A 19,345-nucleotide genomic window follows, 5' to 3' on the forward strand; every position below is an offset into this window, starting at 1 on the left:
TTAGGAAAATGCCGACTTGAATAAATAAAGAAAAATCAAACTAGAATAGTGCTGAAAATTTCATCAAAATCGGATGTAATATAAGAAAGCTATGACATTTTAAAGCTTCGCTTATTTTTCACAAAACGGTGAAATGCACAACTAGGTGAGTCAGTCGATGATGTCCATCACTCACTATTTCTTTTGTTTTTTATTGTTTGAATTATACAATATTTTATTTTTTATAGATTTGACAATAAGGACCAACTTGACTGAACCATATAGTATTGACTATTGAACAATGCTATTTCCATATGTTCAGGGAGAAATTAATCGATGTATCACTTGACAATGAGGAGAAAATTAGAATATTTCATATTTCATAGAATAAAATACAAAAGAAATAGTGAGTGGATGACGCCATAGTCTCCTCATTTGCATACCAGCCAGGATGTGCATATAACTGTTTTGTGAAATTAAGCGAAAAAATGTCATAACTTTCTTATTTTACATCCAATTTTGATGAAATTTTCAAATCAACTTTTTGTTGGGGTGGACGGTGGACTTGTCCTTTAATATGCCACGGTGAAGTCCTTTTTTGTGCTGTAAGCTTATAATTGTCAAATGGGCCTCTGGGGTTTGTGGGAACAAAATTGAAAGGGCTATTTGGAACATGTTCCAACTTACCATAAAACATAATTATGAATAAAAACATTGGATATAAAAAATGTATACAGCATTTCACACTCTTCTGAACATTGTATCGAAAGCCATGCTTATTTAGGTCTGAGTGTGCATTTAAGGCCTCTTGTAGGCCCCTAATGCAAAATTAACCCTTATCAAACTGGGGGGGGGGAGCGGTCGGTCAATTTGAGCCCCCCTCGCCAAATTTTGTCACTACGCCGTCGCGCGAACTTTTTTGACCGCACCGCTCACTGACTTTTTAATGTCAAGTCTTGTGAATCATTTGAGACCAATTTGCGATGCCCGGGTGCCCGGTTCTGAAATTACGCAACATTTTGTTAGTGCATGTCGGACCCAGAATTGCTCAAAAACGTGATTAAAAAAATCATAAATGTATGATTACTTTTACTTTTGTCGGTTCAAATGGATTTATTTCATGCTATTTATGATCGCAAAAAGGTCCCTGACAAACTGAAGTTCATCGGAAAAAACAATAAAAAACAGAGGTTCGAAAAAACAAAATTAATACAAATTAAAAATACAAAAAATACATAAGAAATTATATTTTTTGCAATTTTTTTGTAGATATTTGTTATAAATGTAAAAAAAATGTAAAAATTAGTATTTTACATGTACCAGATAAATAAATTCAGTTAAAGGAAAAAACATTTTTTTTAAATTAGGGCAAATTTCATACCTGCATATTTGCATAATTAATTAATTAGAAAATATTACCAATTAATTTTGTCATGTAAATTTGATGCAGAAGTACATGAAATTGCTGATACACTTTATTGCATGTAAAATCAAACGCACACAAATACGCGAAATTCTACTACACTGACATTCGGCTTGCGTGAGTGGCTGTATAATAGAAAACATAAAGTTCAACAAATCAGAATACACACTTTTAATATTTTGAACTTGAAAAAAACAAAGTGATTAGGCTAGAACCATGTAATATTACAGTTGTAAGTAGTTTTAGTATAATTCTTAATTGACCATGCAGTGTTCCAACTGAACTTACCCCATACCATGTTCCAACTTACCACGTATATGGGGTAAGTTGGAACTTGCGATGGTCTTGTTCAAAATAGATTTTTTTTTTTTTTTAGTAACCATCACAGAGTTAAAAAAATTATGGGGTACATTTTATTTTGAAGCCCTTAGATATGTGCTTTAAGCTGATATATTGATTGTTTCTCGAATAAAATCTATTTAGATTTTACAGTCATTTTTGTCATAAATGTTCCAACTAATCCCAATCTCCCCTAAAGTCATTATTTGGGGGAGGGAGGGGGCGAGAATCGCGTTACCCTCTCTCTCTCGCTTCAGTTCCTCCGTTGTTCGGAGATCGGCAGGTATATCACTGCAAAAGTTGAGTCAATGAGTCTGGTAAATGTCAAGTCGACAGGGATTGAAATACTAGTACCGTAACTTTTTTCTCCTTCAATTTTTTCCATCTACTTCACCATATCAGAGAGACGGTGGACGACTCAATTTCGAAAATGGAATCTGACGAAGGGGAGAAGAAGAAAGGATTTTCCTTTTCCTTTGCCAAGAAGAAACAAGAAACGAAAACTCTAGAATCTAAAAATATCGGTGAGGCTGAAATTTTGGAAAATAAGACCGAAACGGACTACATTTTATCAGTAGACTCAAAGAAAGTAACAAGGTACGTTCACCAGCCTCAGTTTCAGTTCGTCAGCGGCTCGCCTCAGGCTCAGCGTGGACTTCTGCCGGAACCCACCCGGCGATATTCCAGGCATGAGAGGCTCCGCCACCTCAGTACCGCTTCGCAGGATTTATAATTGAAAATTTTAGATTATGCTCGCAATATTTTTGATATAGGAACCTAGTGCCTAGAAGGCCCTAGATCTATGTCTAGCTGGTCATATTTCCGAATCAATATAACAGTAGAATTTTAAGTAGGCCTAGGCCCCTAATCAGTTTTTGCTTTTTTGGCATGTTTGGAATTGGAGACTCATTTGAAAAAACAACAACAACAACAACAACAACAAAAAATTGAACAACAAGGCACAGGCCGACAGAAGGGGGGGGGGGGAGTGGGGCCACTTCCATTGACAAGCGGATACCATGCGCGACCATGGGGTCTCGAAAAGCACCCTAATCACGTATTTTCCATATTCTGAAAATGCACCCCTCAACAAGTATTGGCGTGTGAAACCCTAACCTTACATGCCTTGGCATTTGAAACAAAACGATACTATTGGCAAGTATTCCCTGAATTGAACCCCTAAACAAGTACAGCGATATTTCAAAATATTACATCACGGACATCGATTTTACCTATATCATTAGGTTTAGTACAGCCCCACCTCCCACACCTCATGCAAATCGTACTCTTGGGGAAAATAGTATATTCTTTATAAAACATTTTAGTCTTAATTTTTTATGGGGCGTCGTGGTCTAGTGGTTACGAAGCTCGTCTTTCAATGAGAGGGACGTGGGTTCGAATCTCAGCCACGGCGTGTTTTCCTTCAGCAAGAAATTTATCCACATTGTGCTGCACTCAACCCAGGTGAGGTGAATGGGTACCCAGCAGGATTAATTCCTTGAATGCACCAAGCGCCTTTAGCAGCTGGAGCTACAGCTGGGGTAATATATAGTGCGCCATTGAATAGGAAACTAGATAAATCGGCACCTCATAAATGCTCTATATTATTATACCCTCGCAAATTTGACCCTAAACTCGTAGCTTTCTTAGCGAAAACAAATACCTTTTTGTCTCACCTGCATAGCAGAGTGAGACTATAGGCGCCGCTTTTCCGACGGCGACGGCGGCGTCAACACCAAATCTTAACCTGAGGTTAAGTTTTTGAAATGACAGCATAACTTAGAAAGTATATGGACCTAGTTCATGAAACTTGGCCATAAGGTTTATCAAGTATTACTGAACATCCTGCCTGAGTTTCATGTCACATGACCAAGGTCAAAGGTCATTTACGGTCAATGAACTTAGACCATGTTGGGGGAATCAACATCAAAATCTTAACCTAAGGTTAAGTTTTTGAAATGTCATCATAACTTAGAAAATATATGGACCTAGTTCATGAAACTTATACATAAGGTTAATCAAGTATCACTAAACATCCTGCATGAGTTTCACGTCACATGACCAAGGTCAAAGGTCATTTAGGGTCAATGAACTTTGGCCGAATTGGGGGTATCTGTTGAATTACCATCATAACTTTGAAAGTTTATGGATCTGATTCATGAAACTTGGACATAATAGTAATCAAGTATTACTGAACATCCTGTGCAAGTTTCAGGTCACATGATCAAGGTCAAAGGTCATTTAGGGTCAATGAACTTTGGCCAAATTGGGGTATTTGTTGAATTACAGCCATAAATTTGAAAGTGTGTTGTTCTAGTTCATAAAACTTGGACATAATAGTAATCAAGTATCACTGAACATCCTGTGCGAGTTTCAGGTCACATGATCAAGGTCAAAGGTCATGTAAGGTCAAAGAACTTTGGCCACGTTGGGGGTATTTGTTGAATTGCCATCATATCTCTATAAGTGTATTGGTCTAGTTCATAAAACGTGGAAATAAGAGTAACCAAGTATCACTGAACATCTTGTGCGAGTTATAGTAGTTTTCAAAATCAGCACTGCTGCTATATTGAATCGCGTGATGCAGGTGAGACGGCCAGAGGCATTCCACTTGTTTCATTATTTTAGTGTTTTTGACACCCTTATTACTTGAAAAAGACATCCTTTTTATGTGTTTTTTTTTTGGTCGTGCATGGATCCACTCGACAATGTAATTGGCCTCCCTGGGGAACAAGGTTATGATATAACATTTCTCTGTTACTACTCCCTGTGTGGTGAAATAAGGTTGGCAATGTTTGGCTTATTTTCTCTTTTTTTCTTTGGAACAAATGCTTGATTTTTTGACACTGTCAGTTTCCATTACAGCTATTCATCATATAACTTTGCTCTAAAGTAAATCTGATTCTTAAAATTATTTTTTCTCAATTAAAAATAGAGATTGAAAAATGACAATTGTCTTGTCACATTTGTTTCCACCAATATAGGGCGTACACAAAAATATGCCAAAAATTCAAGTTTTCGAGCGCTCTGGTGAATACAAAAATTACTCCCAAGTTACTAATGAAAAATAAATTGTATGGAAATTAGTATTTTTGGTCACAAAAGAGATATTTTAATGATTTTTTAAATTGTGTGCTGTGTACAGCATTGGCATACCATAGTCTTAAACTGTAGATTCCCCACAGGCAGGATGGTAATGAACCCTTGAGTGGTTTGGAGTTTGCTCAAGCCAAGAATCGTGGCAAGCCTCAAAGTCAAGGCAAGCTGGAGCTTTATTTAAGTTTAAGGCTCCATCCCAGCAGTAAAAATTCATTTTTGAGGGCTTACGTAAGCATAATGAATGTTCGATGATTGATCTAAATCATCAAGGTAGACAAGACCTTTAAGTATCAGAAAACATTAAATTGTAAATTGATTTAGATTTTTTAAACAACAGAGACCCTATATCTTTTTCTTAAGTTTGTGTAAGTCATCCGGCCCAAATGTGCATGCAACTCACTGCATGTCACTATATTTTAATGCATGTGCCCCAAATGGTTGATGCGAAAAGGATTAAATGACAAAACGTCAAACGGCTTGCCTTTTTGTAATAATATTATAAATAGGAATGTGCTAGTTGTAATGTGATATTTATATTGCTTATGACTAAACAGTATCATCGGTATATACACGCATTGTCATTAATCGTGACTTTTAAGTTTTATAATTAGAGTCTACTCTGGCTTTAACGAGTCGAGCCTTTTTCAGCTCATTGACATACATAGAGGAATCAAATCTTGCCAGGTACACCTTTACCTTGTCTGGGTTGAGTGCATCACTGCATGGATCAGTTTCTTGCTGTAAGAACTTCTACCATGGATGTCTTTGATCCATGATCATCTATTTCAAAGTCTGGATACGAATTCATTTTTAGAAGACAGTGGCTAATGAAGGTCTTTTAAATTGTTTATATTAGACATTTAGATAATAATAACTTGTCATCCCTCTCATCAAAAGAAATGAATGGCAGACAGAGAAGAGCAGTGAGTAGGATGAGACAAGAATAAAATTAATACAAATAAAATCAAAGCATTATATGTTATATTAATTAATACATTATTCTGTATGCATTCAATTACATTGCAGTGTCATCCCAAAAGAGAAACCAGAGGAGCTTGTCATCCCTCTCATCAAGAGAAATGAATGGCAGACAGAGAAGAGCAGAGAACAGGACGAGACGAGAAAACGACCAGCAGAGACTCACGGCAAAGATGCTGAGCACAGCCACAGTTCCAAAAAGAAGAAAGATGAACGGAAGCCGAGTTCTCCTGTCAATTCTTTGGAAAATGAGGCCGTGAAGGAGATTATGGAAGGTGTGTGTACTGAATTCACTGATGTAGCCGAGGCTGGTACTTGAGTCACAAGGTTGCTGGCAGAAACATTCTCCCATAGACTTTGCACATGTGACTCAGCCTGAGGTGGCAAGAATTGGCCTTGAGGCCAGCAGAAATTGGCTTTAAGGCAAGCCTCAACTACATCTATAAAAATTATGTACAGCTACTTGTGCAGTCACATAAAATTAGAAAGAAACATACCTTTAAAAAAGTCAGTCTTTATATATATTATTTTTGTTTTGTTAGAAGTGTAGAACAAGAGAATGTCTTGTGTGTTTATGTGAACAAGGAATTGCTGAGGGCTGTTTCTTAAACTGTTTGTTAGTTGCATGTATCATGTATGCACAGATGGTGCATGTTCTTATGTTTTAACATAGGTGGACTGAATTTACGAAACAACTCTGATCAAATTGTGACTACTGATATTAATTGTACGTTTTATGACACCTAAATAGATCCTTGTTATTTGATTGTTTGTTTGATATTGATCATTGAGCCCTATTTCCAATGACATCATTTATGTAATTTTTGATCCATACGATTTTGTCCATTGCAAGCGCTCACCGAGATCACCGGCACAACCTGTAAGCACCAAGATTGTACAGAAACTCATGTTTGCAGCGTATATGTGACCATCAACAGACCGTGTTCGCTCAGCTGCATGCATGCACTTTTGCATCTTTATTCATAAATGTCAAATGACCAGGGTTTATCTTTAGGTTTCATATAAAACTGTTTTTTCATTTGTGCTATAGACAAGATACTTCATGCGGTGAAAGATGAAATGAATGATCCATTCAACTCGGCCACGCCTTGTTGAATGGATTTCATCTTTCAATTCATGAAACCTTCTGTCCATTGAACTCATAAACATTCATCTTTCCATATCGTTTTTACATACTTCTTTGTTGTAATAGTACAGCAAGCTGCCCTTTACTACCAATTTCTGATGAAATGTTGATTGACTGAATTGCTTGAATTCATGTATTCATAGAAAACTCACATCATACAAATGTAAACACTTCATAAAAACAGCAAAATGAATATGAACATAATATAATGCAGGGAACAAATCATCATGTAGATCAGATAAAATGACATAGCATAACATGTTCTTTGTTTTATTCCTGACTTAATTGTTTTATTCATCAGATGTATCAAGATACAGTGAGAAATGGGACGAGAGAGGTAAAGAGGATCTGAATCTAACCATTCCACTTCTAATGCAGAACAAGGTCCCAGAGGGTTTCGAAACAGATGATAAATTAGATGTCTCCATCAGGCCAGATGCTGTAAGTTTATTTTTCAAATCTATATGAAAATTAGGGAGAAGTTTCATAAACTCATGCAGTATACTGCTGTCCCATGAAAAAAGGAAGCAATGCTGCGGAATGGGATTTTTATTGAAAGAGGAAAATGTATCATTATTTCTGTGTTACTTGCCTTTGAAAAATTATATTTCAGAAATTATGGACTATGTGACTCAAATTTTTTTAGTATCATATAGAGCATACAGAAAATAACCCATATCAAGAAAAAAGTAATTGTTGAAAGAAAACCAGTTGCTTCCTTTGTCATGGGATGGCAGTAGCGCATTTCCATTAAATAATCAACCTTTTTGTACGTCCGACCCCCATTTTTCTCACATATTACTTCACTCCATACACTGACCAAGTCATGGTCCCTTGAGGACATCACAGGCTGTTAAAACAACTAGAAAAGAGAGACAGAAAATTTTATGAAGGTCCCACATAGAGGGGGTCGGATGTACATATTTTTTTATATATTTTTATATTTTTAGTATACCTAAGTTTACAAACATCAGGATTCATTAATTGCAGTCATGCCTTACTCAACAAATACCTCTAGATTATCAAAGCATGTACCGCTTAAAAATGGTATCAAGTTATTAGGAGAAGTTATTCTTTCAGAATATATACAATGTGTCACAGAAAATCAAAACCATAATCCAGTGTAATTTTTTGCTATCATGATCATAAATTTGCTTGATGAGATATACTGTATGGAAAGGTATGCTTCTCTACTAGTTGAAGCCCATGCATGACTGAGTTAGAACAATGGTCAGTGGTGCTACCTAATCACTTCTCAATCAGGCACAGGTATGCTTCTCCTAGATTTCTGTTGAAAAAAACCCAGGACTTATCAGAACCCTGTAGTGTCAGAGACCACATCACACAGAAATTTTCTCTTTGCTTGCATTCCTTTCATAAATGAATGACGGTGGATCCTGATGGGGAGCGTACTGACGGATGTTGTGACTGAAGAAACGGCCATCCATGAAAAAAAAAGACTCGTCGGTAATAAAGATGCTTTCCAGTAATCGTTCACCATTGTTCAAAAAGCCATCTGCAATACTGCAGACATTTTGCTGGGTCTCCAGGCCAATGCTGATCCCGACACAGCATCCTGCAGGGATACCATCTCTTGTCTTGCTAAACAACATGATGGAATGAAGATTTGGATATCGCCTGTGCATTCCTTTAATGGATACCTGGAGGTTCTCTCTTATTGTACGCCTTACTTTTACCACATTTTCTTTTAATCTGACAGTCCTTCTTTGACTAGATTGCCCCTTGTTAAGATTGAGGCTTGTCCCTTCTTGCTAATATTTCTCCAAAGCATTGATTTCACAGGTGCATTGTCATGTGGAAATAGCTCATAGGAGGCTGCTGCAACTTGTTGCAGGCCCCCAGAATGAGACCACTCTCTCATGGTAAAAAACCTTTGCTCTGTGCTTAGCTGCATGGTCAGGCTTTTCATCATTTGTTTAAATGTTGACCCTTTTTATACCCGAAGCCTCCATATTCAACTATCCACCTCTCTGGGTAAAATTGAAGCATATTAGCCTTATAGTATTATGAAACATTATGGATATTAAGGCTGTGATTTTGTCTTTTTGCAAAAGATAGCCGAAAAAGTGAGAAAAACTCACTCATAATTTGCTCATGCAAATAAACATTCGGTTGAACTGTCATGCATGCATTGTGAGTGTTGAGATGGTCTTCAAATGGAAAAGAGAGGAGGCACATCTTTCCATTATGTACATCTCATGAAGCAAATTTATGATCATGATAGCAAAACATTACACTGAATTTCTTTTCACCACGCTGTATTTTACATTTCAGGCTTCCGAGGCAAACTATGAAGAGATTCCCATTGAACAGTTTGGTATGGCTATGCTTCGTGGAATGGGATGGAAGGAAGATGAAGGAATAGGAAGCAAGATAAAAAAGTGAGTGAAGAATGTTTAATTACAAGAGCACCCTAAAGGTAGGAATGTCTTATGTATATTTACCACAAATTTATCGATGGATATGTGATACCACACAACTCCAGGGTCCCGTAACACAAAGGTTAGCGATTAATCGTACACTTGATTTTCACGATTGATCGTACATTGTAGTCAGTGGAATCAATCGTAGAAAAATGTTCTACGATCATTTGTGTTACGGGCCCCAGATCATGATCTGACCATTATGACACACATCTAGCAATTTAAATGTGATATTTATTAATCAGACTTAATTTTAATTGAAACATCCCCAGATTTATTGATTGAGAATACGTGCACCACTTTGTTTCATTGTTCCAGAGTTGTAGAACCCATTGAAGTGACTGTGCGACCCAAAGGTCAAGGGCTTGGTGCAGACAGACGACCTGGAGATGCTCTGAACGAGAAAAAGAAGCGAAGGAGAAAGCCAGGAGAGCCTGCTGTGAAGGAAGAAGAAGGAGAGCCTAAAGGGTTTTCAAAGGGAGCTCATGTTCTGGTGTGCAGTGGTCCACACAAGAATCTTTATGGAATGGTATTTCTTCTTTCTTTTAAGTTTTGTTAAGTATAGAATAGTCAACCAATTGAATTAGTATGTCCGACCCCCATTTTTCTCAGTTTTTACTTCACTTCATGAGCTTTTCAAGCTATGATAATTTGAGACCATTACACCTTTACATGTTAAACAATAAAACAGAAACAAATAATTTCAGCAAGTTCACACTTAAAGGGGGTCAGATGTAATACTTTATTGAATTGGCAAAAAAAAACACTATTTTGTCATTCAACTCTAATTTGGTATGAAAAAAAACATAGGTTAACACTTGTAGATTATAGATATGTATCAGTTTCAGTATTATGAAATATTTTGAGTAAATTTTGCCATTTGGATTCCATTATGAATGTCACTCTTTTCACAACAATCCTGACTATACCTCATATCCTAGATTGAAGGTGTGGACGAAGATAATTCTCGGGTAGTCATCAAGTTCGCCCTGAGCAACCAATCAGCTACACTTAGCCAGTTTGCAGTTCAGCTAGTCTCAAAAGAGGAATACAAGAAATATTCTAAAGATCTCGGTAAGTTGATTAGCACAGATGAATAACTTTAATGATCATGAAATTGTTACACATCAAGAACGTTAGTAAGAATCACACGCCGGAGATACCTAGTGAAAATCACAGACTTCTTGCATCATGAAGCACACTCCCATCCTTATAAAAATTGATTATAACTCTTTAATACGATTCCTCATAAGAAATCTTCAATTGGCATTGTTTTATAGACAAATGTGATACCCCTTGAAATGCATTCATTTATGTAGGGTTGCATTTGTTAGACATTCACTCACTATGTTAAAACAAATGCAATTTGCACCATCCCAATTATTACAAGATTATGTCACTAGTGCTGTTTAAAGTCATGCATGACTTTCAGTTTATAAAACAGTCTCTCCCCTATCATGCAAACACCTGTGATGACAAACAATATGATGATATAATCAATGATATGATTTATATTTTTCATTTCTCATTAGTTTAAGTCTGAGGTGTATTCCACTCTTTAGCTGTGGTTAATAATGATTATAGAAATGATGATGATGCTGATGATGATGATGATGATGATGATGATGATGATGATGATGATGATGATGATGATGATGATGAGGATAATGATGATGATGATTGATGATGATGATGATAGTAATAATGATAATAGTAATTATTTGCGATGAATTATCACTCAAGGTGCTACATATACAAGAAACAATAACAAAGGACATAATCATAGTCATTTATAAACATAACATTAATATAAGGAAAACATTTAGAACTTACAGTATAATATTTCTGGGAAAAAGATAATGCTTTACTCTTGATCGAAAGATCTTTCTTTCTCTATGCTTTTCTAATGCTGCAATGTCTGTTCCTATCAGTATACAGTGCATCCCACAAAAAACGAAACCGAGATTTATCGATGATTTATCATAACTTAATCACAAATACAATAGACAAATGACCTACCATTGTAAAGCTTTGAATCTCCTCTTTCATCTGAAATTACTTAGATTATTTCTCATTCACGCATGAGTGAGCAAAAACAATTTGAAGAGGGGATACCAAAAAGTCATTTGGCGGGCTGTATCTGGGTTTCAAAAAGAAAACCACATTTCTAAAAAGTTCAATATTTGCTCTATAATTTGATACCTCAATTACAAAAAATGGTCAAGAAATAACAAAGTTCTGGTTATTTGAATTAAGGCTTGAATTTCAATAATTTCATAAAATGAAGAGGTTCTACAGGCTAGCGTTCAAACTTACTTGACACTCCGTTTTGTTGATGATCAGCCATGCATTAAGTCTTTTGTTAACCATGCGATTTTTTAATGAAATTATGGAAGTACAAGCATTGTTTCGAGGGAACATAACTTTTTTACTTCTTGACCATTTTTTGTGATTAAGGTATCAAATAAAAGAGCAGATATTGAACTTTTTAGGCATGAGATTTGAGTAATCATCGCTTAATCTCGGTTTCGTTTTTCTGAGACGCACTGTGCATACATTATATCCTATTATGCCATAATTGATAACATATCTTTAGCACTAAGATGTTATTGGAGGAAATTTTCACCTTTAAAAAGTTGCATCTGTTCGAAAATTTGTCTCCTATGTAATCACAGCTACCAACTTTTACATTTTTGCCATAAAAAATTACAATTTCCAATCAAATTATAGAAATATTATGGTTTTTCTTCATAAATCACGATATTCTTTTCAAATAGAATTAATGAAAAATATGGACCCATATTCTGTTGAGCAAAGCTGTATATCTATCTATTCCACAAAATTTACTAAAGTATAGGTAATTAGATGAATGTAATTTTGGGTAACTAGGACAAGTTCGAAGGTCATTTGGGGTTCAAAATTAGAAAAGACAATTTGGGTGAAAACTACAGTTTCAGGCATCACAGAATAAAATAAAAAATAAAAAAAATGCGTTTTCTCCTTCATTTGTTGATCAATTTCAATTTTGTTTGCTTTATATGATAGCTCTAGGTGGGGATACAAAACTTTGACACAGAATTTTGAGACTCATTAAATATGCTAATTTATGCTTATTTTTCAAAACTCACAAAAATGCTTATTTATTTGTTTACCGATTTTGATTTTTTTTTTCCATCCGAGAGCTACATGAGGTTCACCAAGGTTCTACACAGAATTTAGAAATTTTGACTAGAAAATTATTCATGCTAATTTATATGAAATTTATTCATAAATCACAACAGTTACTTCTTCTCTGTCATTTCTTCATCAATTTCAATTCTGTTTCCTCAATTTATGTCACCAATATAATTCACTACAGTGTCAACTGGGCTGAAATTAAAAATTGTATTAAATTTCGTTACAAGATGTCGGATGAGCACCACATCATTGATGTGCTAGATTGTGAAATGAATGACAAATCACAAGCACAGGGAAGAATAAGGATTAACCGATAAAACTTGCCATTAAATCCCGGCAAAACTTGTTTAACTTTGATACTTGGTGTTAAGTCACTGCTGTCGACCAATTCAGGATTATTGCAAATTAGTTAATTCACAATAAGGTTTTTATTAAACATTGCAAAATTAGAGAGATTATTTCAACGTTATTCAAACATTCCAATACATTAATTTAACAAAGTAGCAAGTGCCAGCGTAAACCTTAATTGTCAATCGACCTGAGATGTTTTTCAGATTATATTTAAATTAATTTAAAGATGACGATTCCCATATGTTTCATTTCTTAGGGAAGTTTAGTCGAGGTCATGATGAATTGAAGAAGAGAGAGGACCAGTCATCGCAGGATGATAGTGAATCAGATAGGAGGAAACACAAACACAAGATTGATAAAGAAAGGACTAGCAGTAGTAGACATGATAAGCATTCTAGAGACAGGAGAAAAGAGGATGGAGATGGGTCGGATAAGTATTCTAAACGGGACAGATACGAGAATAGAGAGAGATATGAAAATGGCGAGCATCAAAGAGACAAACACACTTCGAGAGATGATAAGGATTACGACAGATCAAGAACTAAAGATGATGGGCATCGGAAAAGAGATGATGATAGGAAGGACTCTAGTCAAAGGAAAGAGGAGAGAACAGATAGATCAGTCAAGCATCATTCAGATTATGATAGGCATTCTAGGTATGTGAATGACAGATTCTAGATCATGCTCTTTTAGTGCTTTTGCAGTGCCTCTCTTACTCGCCTATTCTAGGCAGAAGCCTCGATCAACAAATGTTCTGTTACAGTTGTTCTACGAAAATCCCGCAACCAATCATAGTCGATAATCAGACAACAATGACTGAACCAAGACGGGAGGGTATAGCTGGTGATTGCTCTGCAGTCACTGTAGTCTTACCACATCAGGGGCCTGTTGCATAAAACTTTTTACATGAGAAAACTCTGGTAAAATCTGAAAACTAAGGTTAGTCTGATTTCTGCCATTGACTTTAACACAGGGCAAAAACTCCGGTAAAAACAACCTGAGTTTTCTCAGGTAAAAAGTTTTATGCAACGGGCCCCAGGCACTATTCTTCATAACAAAGATAAAGCTGTAGCCATTGTCTAGATCACGAGTCTCACTTTATCATACCCATCACTTACGTTTATCATAGAGGCAGCCTCTGCCTTGATGATGACCTACCCTCTTACCTGCTATCAATTTGTTTTGGAGGTTTTTGCTGTATAATCATATTTCTTTTCAGGGAAAATACAATGGTATATCAATTATATTTTACTATTTTTACTCAAATGTTACTGGAGCCTTCAATGCATCGTGATGGTAACAATTCCAGTCTCATAAAAAGCTTATTAGGCCTACATCAGGACTACATCTCTAATTGCTTTACAATTCTATCCTGACACTGATCATTAGATGCTTTCCTGATGGCACACAATGTATGCACCTCCTCCAAAGGTCACAGCTCATTAGATATGTGAGTTGGTTTCCGCATGATAATTTATGAAATATTCAACCGTTTCTGAAAAAATTTGGGTGTGTAGGTAGATGACACCAAAATACAGGCCAAGTTTGAATTCGTAGTCCGTAGGTCAAAGGTCACAGCTCATTTTATATGCAAGTTGGCTTCCGCATGATAACTTATGAAATATTCAACAGATTTTAAAAGATTTTGATGTGTAGGTAGATGACACCAAAATACAGTCAGGTCACATCAAATGACCTGACTGTCATATCTTCTGTCAGAGATTATTATGGAAAGAGTGAGTCTGTAGGTCAAAGGTCTAAATTTGTTCATAATATATATGCATATTGGTTTCTGCATGATATTAAGTTCAATCATATTGAATGAATTTCTGATTGCGTTAAGCAGGGGCATCTGTGTCCTTTGGACATGTCATATTTCTAGTTTTCAATAAATCTATGATTTATTTTTGCTTGTCTCTTATTGTAGCTCAACTTCTGAGAAGATGAACTACATGTACTGGTTGCGCCCTGATTTGAGAGTACGCTTTATTGATGCGACCTACAAGAAGGGCAAGTATTACAATGTCAAGGTCAAGATTGTCGATGTCATCACCAGAGATACTTGCACATGTCAAACAGATGATGCCAGATTTATTGAAGGTAATGGCAGTCAGTAACTTTGTTCAGGATTGAAAATATTTATTAATCAAAATCATGTATTAATCATTCAGAATCCTGTAGATTAAACAGGAATAGCCATAGCTTTATAAGCGAAGTAGTCAGCTATTCCAGTAGTAAGTGTTACTTGTATCTCAGAAGCATTTCTTTTGAGATTATATTTCTAGTTTAATGCTAGTTTTATATTTGGAAGCATGATTATTGCTTCCACCCCCCCCCCCATGACTTTAATTAATAAGCATTTATATCAAGGCTTGGAATGTAATGGGAATGTGTTTGTCTATTGGGGAAAGCAAACGGTTTGTTGTAAAATCAAATCTTGGTTTTTCTCACGAGGTTGTAGGACATTTCCCCATTGGAAGAAAACTAGTGGAGAGATGCCTGTAGGGAAGTTTACCTCGGGGGAAGTCATGTTCTAGGGAATAGTCAGATGGGAACAAGCCAGTTTGTAGTTGGCTCATGAGCAGCTTTTCCTAAATGACCTCTTTCATTTTTTAATGGGTGAAGCAATAACACTTTCCAGATTGGGATATTTCATAGACTTTCTCAACATAGCATCATGTGGTATAAAGAAAGCTATGTTATAGACCAGTAGTGACTGCACAGAGGCCCTGTTACAACTGGTAATGTGGCAGCGATGCCTAATGTTACATCAATGCACTACTTACACATGTGTTCACTTTACAATCCAAAAGATGTGACTGGGCTTACTGTTAGGCTAACAACGTATCTGTGCGGTCGGCATAGGTGATTAGAATAGTACATCGGTAATCAAATTTGGAAATCGTCTGTTGCATTGTCTGCTTTTGGTACATTGGCTATTACTTGGGCTACTGTCCAATCCCAACCATCATGAGCACTTTGTTGCTCTGCAGTGGATGCAATGTGAAGAATACTATAAAAGACATACTGTATATGGATTTTCATCAAATCACAAATGGTTATGTCATTGAATTTGAAAACCACCTTGAAGGTTCTTCTCAAATGCAATTACAACCTGTCTAATAAGGGTTCCCACAGTGATGGAAAATCCTGGAAAAATTTGTGGTCATGGAAAGTCAGGGAATTTGGAAAATTTGTGAAAAGTCATGGAATTGCATTTACCTCTTGGCTATGGCAGCTTTCCAGTTTGTTGTATCTCACAACTCTCATACTCTATGATCATACTCTGCTTTTATGATTGGTGTTCATGATTTCCATTTTCCCAGGTTTGTGACATCCCAAATTAAAAAACTCCCGGGATGTCACGGAAAGTCATGGAAAGCAGCAATTTAGTCATTGAAAGGTCATGGAATTCTGTTTTCAAATTTCTGTGGGAACCCTGCTAATGTATCAAGAGGCATTCTTGCTTGTTTAAGTTTCGATTATAATTTATATTGTATTTCTACTCTTTATATCATCCATTTTTCTTGCAGATATCCATCAGTCCATGCTGGAGACACTCATACCCAAAACCGATCCTGGATACATTATGGTTGTCAGTGGGAAGTACAAAGGCCAGGTCTGTCCTCTGCTATCTTCTATCTACTCATAGCCAATTTTTTTTTTTTGTCTCGCCTGAACAAAGTTCAGCAGAGACCCTAGTGATCACTTTTCCTGTTAAGTCTGTTGGTCTGTTACAAAAATTTTAAAGTTTTTGTTCAACTTGCTCCCATTTCTTTGTTTCTGCATCACTTAAGTTCATACTTGGTACATATGATCCATGGGTAATACCACATGTGAGCCTATGAGAATGATGGGGTCAAATGTCATCTAGGGGTCCAAATGTCAAATAATATGAGGTCATGTCTGTTACAAAAATGTTAAGTTTTAGTTCAACTTGCTCTCATCTCTTTATTTTTGCATCAATTATGTTGACACTTGGTACATATTATCCTTGGGTAATACCACATTTGTGTTCATGAGGGTGATGGGGTCAAAGGTCATCTAGGGGTCAAAAGGTATATATTTTTTTTCAAATTGCTCTCATTTCTTTATTTCTGCATTAATTATGTTTACACTTGGTTCAAATGATCCTTGGGTAATACCACATGTGTGTATTTTTAACTCCCCCCAAATTTACATTGCATTGGACATTGAAATACATACAGTTAAACATGTCTTAGCATCCACATATCTATAGTGAAAACTTTATCTTTAGTTGACACCTAAGTTGTTTCCCATGTGAAAACAACCCATCAGTAAAGACCACCTTGTTCCAGTGGCCACATGTTTTTCCATTTCCCTTGGATGGCTTTAATAGACAGTTTTGACTGTACTTAGAGAAAAGGAGAAACATTTATCGTCAATGTTAACACTGGATATTTCTTTTTATTTACAATTTCATTACAGATTGGTACTGTTCTCAAGAGGGACAAAGCTAATTGCCAAGCCAGTGTTCAGCTGCTGAGAGAGAGAGACCGGATCATCAAGATGGATTATGATATTATATGTGAATTTGCTGGAAATATACATGATGAGGAAGATTACTGAAACAGGCAGAGCCAAGATTGATGGATGAGGGTGTGAGGGGGAGGGGGGGGGGGTCTTTGTCTCATGGACACACTTTGAAGAAAAGTGTTGTTGCTTGTGGAAAGCATTTCCCTTTTTATCTAAAGAAAACAACAAGAATGGATGGGGCCAAGGCCATTGCATCCCCTACCCAACCCCTCCCCCCTCCTGGATCTGGGCCTATACTGATATATCTATGGGTTGCTAACTTATAATCATAAAATATATCTTGTTATTTATTCTTTGTTCTCCACAAATAGATTTGCTCTTGCTTGGTCTAAATACAAGACTGTCTGCAAGAAAAAAAAGTTTTATGACAAACTTGTAGAGTAGTTAATGGTCTTTCTAATCATGTCTGCCTTGATTGGAATACTAGTGAACTTGTGTTTACAAAACTCTCTATTTCTATACCATTTCTTCTGTCGTTATCAGCATATCTTCAGCCATTGTTTCTTTGTCTGTTGTGTGTGGCAAGACTTCCATGTATTCACTTGCACAGATAAGAAGACGAGCTTTTGAACGAAACAAAATCTTCTTATCACAAGAAGAACCTATGCAATAGAAAGAAAAGGAAGTGACCGTTGACCTGGTCCACCATGTCTTTGTGAAGAGCTCCTCTTTTATTGGTTGTATGAATCATGGGCTCATAACAAGGAACCTAAACTTGGCTATTGTTTTGAGAAGGGGTTATTGATTTTCCCCCTTCCAGCCTCCTTTCAATTGACTTCCTGGTGTCATTCTTATCTCATGAGGGAGTGTTAATTTTTTTTTTCCTTATAAAGAACATCTCGTAGTAAGCATCCCACTTCAGATTTTTTGATAGTGAATGTATCCATAGAGATGCCTCATTAGTGGATCCTAAATGGTGTTCATGTGAAAGTGGGTCAATAAACGATAACATGCTCCACTTGAAATGTTTGAATTAAAGAGTAAATGCGTATAAATCATACATGCCATGTGTACAGAATTTGTGCCTAAGAGCACTGGAAACTGGAAAGATTGAGTACAGGAAATCCATGGTCATTCTGTATAGCAAGTGGGCATGGTAATGAAATATGAAGTTGTGGAAAATTGTGAATGTGCCCACAGATGTGCAGATGAAATGTGCAGATGAAATGCACAGAGAATTAAACTATATTTTGCACTGTACCATAATTGTTCTGTTTTAAAATGTAATTTTTTTTATAGAAAATAAATGTGCATTATTGTATACATTCAAGAAAATCTCTAGTTTGCTTTGTTGCTTTCATAATGCTATGTGGTGTTGATAAGAGAAGAGGTGTTGTTATATGAAGGCTTAACATAACATGTTTTGGATTGCATTATTTTCTTATGATCTAACATTGTTTGAAGACATGCATTGTTTGGGAGAGTGGTGAATGATGGAAAGATGCATTAAATGCTGAAAACAAGGAATTAATGGTATTAACCCTTTGGAGACTTAATTATTTTTCTATTGCACATGTTTGCCATAGACTCCAGCCCTTTTATATGTGGGCTCAGTCTTCTAAGGGTTAATATTTGGTAAATTGCCGAATGGTCTACAACCATTTTGCCTACCGGCTTCCGTTTTGTCTCAAGCATGGTCTAATCCTAGTCCGTCTACAAACCATTTGATCTAACTTCTATTATGCCCATTAATCACTTTGTCTAATTTCCAGTTAGGATATACACAATTCGTCCAATATCCACTTGGTCTGAAACCACCGAGTGTATAATGTTGGATTAACAGTTTTCATTTGGCGAAGTAAAAATAACAAGTTGATGAAGTAGAAATCAATCCAGGGCCCCGTCTTACAA

General features: G+C 36.2%; 1 protein-coding gene across 1 annotated transcript; it reads left to right on the forward strand.

Annotated features, from left to right (window-relative positions):
* The first annotated feature begins 2,044 nt into the window (after positions 1-2,044).
* LOC129257461 (G-patch domain and KOW motifs-containing protein-like) lies at positions 2,045-18,755 on the forward strand. The gene is made up of 10 exons (XM_064096805.1): positions 2,045-2,338; positions 5,867-6,093; positions 7,267-7,406; positions 9,261-9,367; positions 9,728-9,938; positions 10,351-10,483; positions 13,194-13,593; positions 14,865-15,037; positions 16,471-16,556; positions 17,387-18,755. The coding sequence occupies exons 1-10, from the start codon at positions 2,172-2,174 to the stop codon at positions 17,525-17,527; spliced, it is 1,785 nt and encodes a 594-aa protein (XP_063952875.1). The 5' UTR covers positions 2,045-2,171; the 3' UTR covers positions 17,528-18,755.
* The last annotated feature ends 590 nt before the right edge of the window (positions 18,756-19,345 follow it).

Source organism: Lytechinus pictus, chromosome 3 (genome assembly GCF_037042905.1).
Source record: "Lytechinus pictus isolate F3 Inbred chromosome 3, Lp3.0, whole genome shotgun sequence".
NCBI classification, from domain to species: domain Eukaryota; kingdom Metazoa; phylum Echinodermata; class Echinoidea; order Temnopleuroida; family Toxopneustidae; genus Lytechinus; species Lytechinus pictus.